We start from the raw sequence: 9,663 nt of genomic DNA on the forward strand, positions 1-9,663 counted from the left end.
ATGAAAGACTCAAGAGCGTCCTGAGCAAAACAACATACAGAGAAGGCCAACCCAGTCAAACAAAGGACCTCCGGGCAGAAAGCTGTCACTTTCAAACAGGTACTGAAGTTGCTCCTTCTCACCTACGATATCCTTAGACGTTGCCAAAACAGGTGCTGCCAGATCTCTAAAGGTCTATGTCTAGGAGTCTTTCTCTTAATGACAGCAAGATCAAACTCTAAGATATTGTTCAAAACTAGTCTGACATGGAAGAGTTTTACTTTGGGAAGTTTCGGTCTTTCTCCTTTTCATGTTCCTAGAAGTTACCATGCCTAGCAGGTATTATGCATTTCTGTGTAGAAATGAAATGGTAAACATTTCATAAAGCCTTTCATCAAGTAAAAAGGGATTTCCTCAGAGAAACATGGAGTCAAGTGCAACCAATTATCGAACATATTCAGAAATGGAAATTGTAGGTCATGAAAACCATTTAAATTTGGCCTTCCCATCTGCAGCTTCAAATTAAAAGGATGGAAATGAAAAAAAGGTGGAATCACACTGCCTGCCAGATACTAAGTAAATGTTCAATAAAGCTATAACTACTCTTTTTTATTAATAGTGAAAACCACTAAAAAGAGTGGAAATGTCTAAAAAAAACCCATATTAATTGGCCCTTAATTATGTCTGAAAGATAAATATTCTTAGAACAAACTTGGAATGAAATTCTGAATGTAGACGTGAACAATTTACAAGACTGTATGAACAAAAACTGGAAAGGACACACAATAAATCATGTTTCTGCTTAATGTGCGACCCATAAGTTAGCAATTGCTTATGTCCACACTATAATAAGGTGCAGAGTCTAAAGAGATTTCTTGATTTCATTAACTGATACAGGACACCGAAGTTAAACTCTCTGTTGACATTTACTGCTACTTTCTTCCCTTTTACTACTCTTAGTTTGACCTTTACTCCTTAAGAAATGAAAAATGCCTCTAAAGTCACTCACTGACTTTAAACAACTATGCTAGCAAAAAGCCACATCTTATCTTTATTTTATTTTGAAGCTCAAAGACATACGCTATTTCCATGGCCAATTTTTTTTTTTTCTGAAAAAAATGTTACATAGATGTAAATGCACAAGAGCCAAACCTTAGCAAATCTTAGGTGAGTATGGATTTACATAAAGAAGACACGGCAATGGGAGTATGCCCATGTATTCTCTTGCATTTAAGTATGTACTGAGAGTCTGCAATTTCACACTGGAAAAACATCTTGTTATCCAATGTATTTATTGGTTAACAGCTTTTGCTGTTTTTCTGTGTGACATGTAATGACAAAAATGTATACCAAAAGGAAGTTTTTAAAATCTTATTTATTTGTCAAGAATGGAGGAGAGCTCTGGCTACACAAAGCCCAAGAGCTTTCTTCGGAGCATCCTTATGTGTTGTGAAATTTACCTTTCTTATCTTTCTTTTCTTCTTCTTCTCCTCCAGCACCTAGCAGAGTAAAGATGATGCCTGTCTGAGAATTCACACCCACAGCAGTTACAAGCATTCGTCCAGAGCCTTCCATGACGTGAGTACCTGAAAATATGCAAGATAAGTTATATATAGCTAAAAAAATAAAAAGAACAACCATTAAATATTTTATGCAAGATGTTTACTATAGTACTGAGAGAGATTTGTTACACTTTAACAATCTATATTAAGGCCAATATAATTACATACCCAAAATAATCCCTATTGTTGTATATTATTCTCAGCCAAGAATGGGTGCTTAATTGCAAATCTTAGGCTGCACATCCATTAACCACACACATTAAATTTCCCTTTTTAAAAGAAATGTTGTTCGCTAACCAAGTTTACATAATCTTGGAAGATAATACTTAGCGTCACACAGTCAATTCTTGTAACTTGGAAGACTATTACATAAACTAAGTGAAAACGTGTGTAATTTCTCTCATCTTTCTCAGTTACGGTTGATTTATGGGCTTAGAAAAAAATATTTTTGCAGACAATTTCACATCTTCAAACTTGAAAAATCAATACAGAGAAAAATCTTAAAGGGGATGTTTAATTAAATCAAGAGATTCCCAAATAGCAAGAAAAATCTGACATACACTTGAAAACAAATTCAGTATGTACAGAGATTTCTATTACTCTAAAACAAATCAAAATGTACATTAAGTTCTTCTGAGAAGGATGATTTGTTTAACTAGGTAATCATATCATTATATTAAGTAAATTATTTTTGAGAAATATTTCATGCTTTATTGCACAGAAATTGTTTATTTACAGCTATTATTCCTACATTGAACCAAATGTTAGGTGCATCTAAGATCATAGCCTCTTAGAAACCTTTTGCTATGAGTTGTGGAAACACAAACAAATAGAAATTCCTCGAAATGATCAAAAGTATTCTGATTTCCATTTTGGAAAAGTTTTGTAACAGAGGATTTGCAAAAGATCAGTCTACGCAACTGCACTCTGGCTATTTCTAAAACAAAGTTTGAAATTGAAGAACAACCTATTGTTATGACATGTATTTAAGGCCAGTTAATAAAAGCTTATTAAAAAAAAAGCCTGTCATTGAAGCATAGGAACAAACGTGCCAAGGATGGTATCAAATTGTGACTGATTTGTCATTTCATATGGTGACAAAGTCTCAACCTAAAAACTTCATTACTGAAGTAATATTTAAAATGTTTGAAGAGAGATATCCTTAGTAGGTAATGAATTTTAAAAGATACAAGCAGATCAGCAGTGCTCCTGTGAAATAGATAAAAACCAAATACGTAATGACGAGAAACTACTGATAGTTAAATAAAGCTATTCATTGAAATAGACTTCATATTTTAGCCGTTAGCAGTAGAAAATTATGCCTATTAAGTGTAAGTCACTGTGAGAACACAGAGGAAAAGCAATCATTTCTTAACACAAAGTTGACAGAGCAAACTAGGATTGAAAGTTTACTGGGCTTGTGTTTTTTTAAATACTCTTTCCTGTATTTGAAGAAGGAAGTAGTTTGGAAACTATGAAAATAGACTGTAACACACAAACTGTTAGCCTTGAGAAAAAAATCATTGCATACAAAAATGACAAACATGTATTTATACCTCCAAGTGAACTATGGATGGACACATGGTTAACTAGAACCTGCTCACAAAGTATTCTATTATTTAAGAATTGTTTTTAATCCTAGGTGCTATATCTTTAAATAAATTATATTTTAAGACCAGTCATTATCCCAGACTTGCAGCTGCGGGACATCAGAGGAATGAGACCAGACGGAATCAGAACATAGTCCAGTAATTACTTTTTCCTTTGGGGGGGCATGGGGGCATGGAGGAAGAAAGCATTTTTACTCTTCTTTTGAAGCTATTTGTTGGTTTACGAGTTCTTTAGGTCAGCTAAACCGTTTGACCATTTTGATAGTAAACCAATTACACTGCTTACAATACTCACTTTAAGTTTTGCCTTGTCACTGCAGTATTTGTGACAAACTACTATTCTTTGCTGAGTTTGAATCTGTTGTTCCTTAGATCCTCACCTCACTTCAAAAGTTACATTGTACTGCTTTACAATTATCAAGTTTGTCATAAATGTAAGGTTCTGCATTTACTTTCCTTAAGACAGCATCACTGCTTCATTCATTCTGCAACAGGACGAATTAGGTAGACACATTAACTGACTTGTCCTAAACAATTCTGTGGCTAATGAGGTAAAAATTCTGGTATGCTTATACTCAACTATCTTTCCCCTATCACTAACCCACTTCCATCACTAATTACCGCTCAATATTTTAAAACTAAAGTGAAGTTGTTCACTGATGCCTGTAGTTCTGAAATGTACCACAGCAGGGCATGCCTGAAGCCACAGTAAAAAATAAAAGAAATCTTCAAACAAGCTTTCTGCAGACTCCTGCAAAATGGCTTTTAACCAACTGAATTACGAGCCTGTTGCACTGAGCAAATGGGGAATATAATTAATTTCTCATGGAGAATCTTATTGGGCATTCAGATCTACTAAACCTGAATGGCCATGGAGAGATTCTTTCTCCCCTCCCTTTCTAAAAAACATTTTATTGGGTTCATCCTCATCTACATATATTCATTTCATTGAGTTATCTCAAAAGCTGAAAAAAGGAATGATATATGGACCTGTGTGCTTAAATAGATCAGTATTTTTATATACATATACACACACTCTTGCAACCCATTTTTTCAAAAAATCCCATTTTCTTATTACTGCTGTCCTAGAACATACTAAGTAATGCAACTATCTATTTATAAGCAAAATATCTTTCTCTAAATAATCAAAACCTCTCGTTCTTAAAAGGAAAACAGAACCACGGAACAGAGAGAACATCTGTCAACACTAAGCCTAATTTGAGAGCATAAATATCTCAGCAGAACACTAAGAAAATGTCAGCAGAAATAAGCTGAATAAAAACAAAAATGCACTAATGGTCAGATATATGTTAAAAAGAAAAAAAAAAAAAACCAAACCAGCAGACCTTCTCGGTGCATTGAGAACTGTTCCGATGGCTTTCTGAGATAAAGTCTGATTCCTTAAAAATCATTTGCTTTCTTTCACATGATAGAGCAACACATCACAAACATACAATTTAGGACCGCCACCCAAACAACAAAAACCAAGTTACATTCAAGCCTGAAGGAACAGAAAAGATCTTTAAAAACCAGAATAGCCTTGGTTGTACTAGTTCAGACAAAACAGAAAACGTCTGAAACTTAACTCAGAAATTTGGAAGAACCTCCTTTAAGATGTAACACCATTTAAAATAAATTTTAATTACGAACTTGCTTTTAGCATAGCTATGTTTTGTTTTGAAGGAATCTTCTTCTGTATTGGACTACAAAGGTGGGTAGAAATATCCTCCAAAAAATGGCATGTACACCTACGTTTCAAAACCAGCTTTATTAAGAAATCATGCACCCACCAGATTTCAAGCTTACCTCTGCACACCTGGAAAGGGCAAAAATGTCTTAAGTTGAAATGCCTTTCTGAACCTTTTCTTAACATTAGTCTCGTGAAACATAATTCAAAACTGTTATGGTGCATAAAAAGCATGTTTTAGAGCATACTAATTTATCATCAGATTATGTTCCACTAGTACTATTGAAAACATTCTTCAGCATCTAAGCTAAACCAAAGAGCTGAATCTCCTTCCACCTAACTCTGGCAACATCACCATTTAAATGGTATTATAATTATATTAGCGTGAATAAAGAAATGGGCTCTACAACTTTGTTGTGGTTTAACCCTGTAGGCAGCTGAAGACCACACAGCTGTTGGCTCACTCCCCCCTGCCAAGTGGGATGGGGGAGAGAATTGGGGAAAAAAAAGTAAAATTTATGGGTTGAGACAAAGACAGTTTAATAGGGCAGAAAAGGAAGGGAAAATAATAATAATGATAAAAGAATATACAAAATAAGTGATGCACGATGCAATTGCTCACCACCCGCCAACCGATGCCCAGCCAGTCCCTGAGCAGCGGTCGCACCCCCCAGCCCACTCCCCCCAGTTTCTGCACTGAGCATGACGTCCCATGGCATGGAATAGCCCTTGGCCAGTTTGGGTCAGCTGTCCTGGCTGTGCCCCCTCCCGGCTTCTCGCTGGCAGGGCAGGAGAAGCTGAAAAGTCCTTAACTAGTGTAAGCACTGCTTAGCAACAACTAAACCATCAGTGTGTTATCAACATGATTCTCATCTTAAATCCAAAACACAACACTGTACCAGCTACTAGGAAGGAAATTAACTCTATCCCAGCCGAAACCAGGACAGACTTCAATCAGCTGTTGTTACATAAATGGAATTCTGGAATGAATGCGTGTTTCTCACTTAATCTGTACACTAAGTATGTATTCCAACTTCATGTTGAACAAGTCTACTGACTTCTTTCCCTCTCAAGACTAATTTTTCAATATTAGTAAAATACATTTTTTCATATGCTGAGTATTTAATTTGAAGTTGATAAATGGTGAGTATTCCAAGATAGAGAAGGAAGAAGTCCAGTTTAGTAAGAAAAGAGGTAAACAGATTAGACAGATAAGGAACCTAGTATAGTATATACTTTTTCAGACAAAAATGCAACTAAACATGAGACTGCTCAGAAATCCCCAAATCTAATAACAGTACTGGTGAAATGGGTTGGAAATAGGGCTGAAAAATAAGAAAAGAAAACCAAAGCATGCCAGTTTGGGGGTTTTATACTGTTATGCTGCTTCTAGCAAACTTGGGGTGAACAAAAATTCTCTGAGTATCTAAACAACAATTTTAGTCACTGCAATTATTAAGAAGTAACTGAAGTTAATAATGAAGTGAACCAACCATCAGAATATCCTCTATGAACAAAAGAGAGTTTTCCAGAAAAAACTCATCTACGTGTAATTTCAACATATCCAAATAATTTGGGACATTTGAAATTAGCTGCTCTGTTCTGAAATCTTCTGCTGTGCTAGAAGCCTAGCTTGGAATATTTTCTGGCAGGGAATTAAGACAGAATCAGAACTACTTTTCTCCAGGCAATAACTGACCCGATTCCTTATCAAGCTTCCTTTTTATTTCCAAAACCTAACAAAGCACCATGACCAAGAAATTTCTTTTATTTGTTCTTGAATAAGGTGAGTTTTCTTTGTTTCAAATCCTTGCTGCGCATTGATAGAAATACACGTTTATAAAAGTTAGGTGAGGATAAAGTAATGTTCTGTCAGTCTCAGTTCAGTGAGAACTACACTAGTTGAGCTCCTCTATGTAACTCTTTCATACCTTAATCAAATGAATGTAAAATACCTGGGAAAAAAGTTTTAAACAGTAAGCCTCATAAGGTATTTTTTACAATGTTAACTGTTATCACATGGTACCCCAAAATACTTCACTGTGTGCCAGACTGAGGCCAGACTCGTATTCAAAGCTTCTGTATTTAGGAATCATGGATTTCTTGGCACTTTGAACTGTACAAAATTTAAAGGGCACGTCAGCTTCAATCAAGACAGCTGAGTAGCAGTCTGACCCAAGCTGTCTTCATCTGATGGTTGACACATGCCCATGCTCATTGCAAAGAAATTTAACGTCACCCCAGTCTTGTTTAAGCTGATGACTTTTGATGCAATGGCTTATGCTACACTATGCATGCAAGTCTCTGTTAACGAACTAAAAGAAGGAAAATGTTTTAGACAGAAGTATAGTGGAACTATAGAAGAGAAGCTGCTTCTTTTGGTTTCAGGTATATCAGAGTCTGTTTTTCCATTTCTGCCATCCTAGGTGGTACCAAATGTGCTACACACAGATGGAAATGAACCATCTGGTTTACTCAGCATTGGTACTCTTAGAATTGCTTCTCAAGTACTATCTGTACTTATTGTACTATCAAGTACTTCTCAATGACTATCTGGATGATAAAACAGGACATTAAGCACAGAAACGCATTTAGTTTAATTATGTCATTGAAACTGATTGAATATTAAAAATGTTGTTTCAGGAGCCAATGGTGAAAATAATACTTCCTGATTCAGGGTGTTTACCTTTCACCAAATTTAGACTCACAAAACAAACTGTGGCTGCAATTCAAATGTTACCTTTTTTCAGTTATTCCTCTGTCAAACCTGGACTGTTTTCCAGCAGATGATTAAGGGAGAACAGTGGCAAGTAACATCCTGACAATATTTGTCTAAATTCCAAAAGCCTACCCGGAGATAACTTCCTGATGTCTTCAGGTGCAAAGATAAGAGGAAAATTTAAGGTCCATTTGCTGTTTTTGTGGGGGTTGGTTTGGGCTTTTTTTTCTTTAAAGAAGTTTTACAAAAATATAGGTCTAGGCTAACATCCAACAGGAACTCAGTTTTTAAACCAGGTCAAACCCACCCTGAAAGACATGGTGGTTTCCAAGTTTTTGGACTACTAACAATTTCCAGTGGGCACATCAGCTTCTGCATCACTAGGATTAAACCTTGCACTGTATCTATGGAAGAAGGTAGTTTTTTGCATGATAGAGTCTCAAATCATCAACTCTGCTCCTGAGCAAATAGAGTTCAGGGATTTTCTAATACAGCAAGAGTAAAAATTCATTAGTATAAGTATGGAACAAAGGTGTGTGCAGTGCCTGTTAAAATATCACATTAATTCTTCACCTTCTTTGTAATCACAATAGAGATTACACAGTAATAGAAAAAAATAAAGAGTATAAACTTTATTTAACTCTGCATAACTCTGTAATAAAAACATAACGACAAATTTCTCTCCTTACAGCAAAGAAATCTGAGTTTTGGGAAGCAAGACAAAAACATCTTTTCTCCTAACTTGACTGCTTTCCCTTTCTCTTCCCACCGTGCCTTTCAGGGCAATACCTTCATGTTTTTTCACAGCCACCACTGAAAACTATGGGTATTCAAAAAGACCTAATTCAATTTAGAAAGATGTGAAAGAACACGAATCAATGGAAACTTCATAATCAGAAAACCTCTAGAGTTCAACAACAGGATATTTTAATTTATGGAAGTCTATGATATTTCATGATAGAAATTTCTATAAGAAAATATCATCATTAAAACTATCTCTTTAAAATGAAAATGTTATGCCAGTTATGAAGTTATATTTAGAGAACAGTACAACTATCAGCTAAGAAAAAAGGAAAAAAAAATGCACAAATATTTCAAGGACAACACTGGATTACAAATTTTGTTAGGAACAGCAACAGTGAGCTACCCTTCCTCAAAATATCACTGCAGGCCTTCCGTTTACACACTGGAAAGCATCTCCAAGAGAATTCTTAATCTACAATCAAGTTAAGCCTAAATATCTGCACTACTAGGATAAATCAAATTATTGTACATCTAGCAAAAATAACAGTCACTAGTTTCATACACTACTCACGAAAGTCAGAACACTTACTTAAGTTACCTTACAGTATACGAAGAAGCCAGAGGGACACCAAGAATTCAGAAGTGGCACTGGCCCCACTATTCAGCATTGCTGTATGTGTGCTGCCTGCAAATGCTGAGCTCTTAACTGTATTTTCTCTGCACAAATGCAGCCTTCAGAATTTGCAGCTACTCCACTAATCTTTATTAGCCTCTTTATAACTTGGAAAAAATTGGGGGTTTACAACATGAATGGCAAAAGGCATACACTTGGCAGCAAAAACATTGAACAAATAAAAACCAGAATATTTTTAAAGAAACCAAAGTATTTTTTCTCCTAAAAGAGCAAAAGAAATTTGTTTTGCTGCTTTATTCTCAGAAGCGATAGAAATTTTTTGTGTCATTTGAAACAAAATCATTTTTAATAGACCGTTTCAGGCAGAAAGATGTTTGAAGCTTGCTAAAGTTAAAATTAATTGACATGGTCTTTTGTAACATGAAGTCTGTGGCAATGGCAAGTCCACAAATGACATGAGCAATTTCTTCACCTTAAGTTAATGCAGCCACCTTTTGACTGAAATCTGATGGGTTTTTTACCAGACCACAATCCCATAATTTACATAATAAACACTCATAATCTCATAGTCAGGGAACTAATTATGTGATTTCAAGTTTGGACAGAATTTGCACTGTTATTTCAAAAAAACCTGTCACATATCCTTACTTGTCGCTACTTGTCTCTTCTGAACAAAAGCATCTCCCAACGGTTGTTGCTTGGGAAACACCAGCTCAGTGAGGCAGGAC

General features: G+C 35.5%; 1 protein-coding gene across 1 annotated transcript in view; it reads right to left on the reverse strand.

Annotated features, from left to right (window-relative positions):
* LOC103921328 (plasma membrane calcium-transporting ATPase 2) overlaps nucleotides 1-9,663 on the reverse strand; it is a 193,313-nt gene that overhangs the window by 93,983 nt on the left and 89,667 nt on the right. Inside the window, exon 5 of the mRNA XM_009329272.1 lies at nucleotides 1,440-1,565. Within this exon, the coding sequence (XP_009327547.1) occupies nucleotides 1,440-1,565 (126 nt within the window). The remainder of the gene's footprint in view (nucleotides 1-1,439; nucleotides 1,566-9,663) is intronic.

Source organism: Pygoscelis adeliae, unplaced genomic scaffold, assembly GCF_000699105.1.
Source record: "Pygoscelis adeliae isolate BGI_AS28 unplaced genomic scaffold, ASM69910v1 Scaffold277, whole genome shotgun sequence".
Lineage (NCBI taxonomy): Eukaryota > Metazoa > Chordata > Aves > Sphenisciformes > Spheniscidae > Pygoscelis > Pygoscelis adeliae.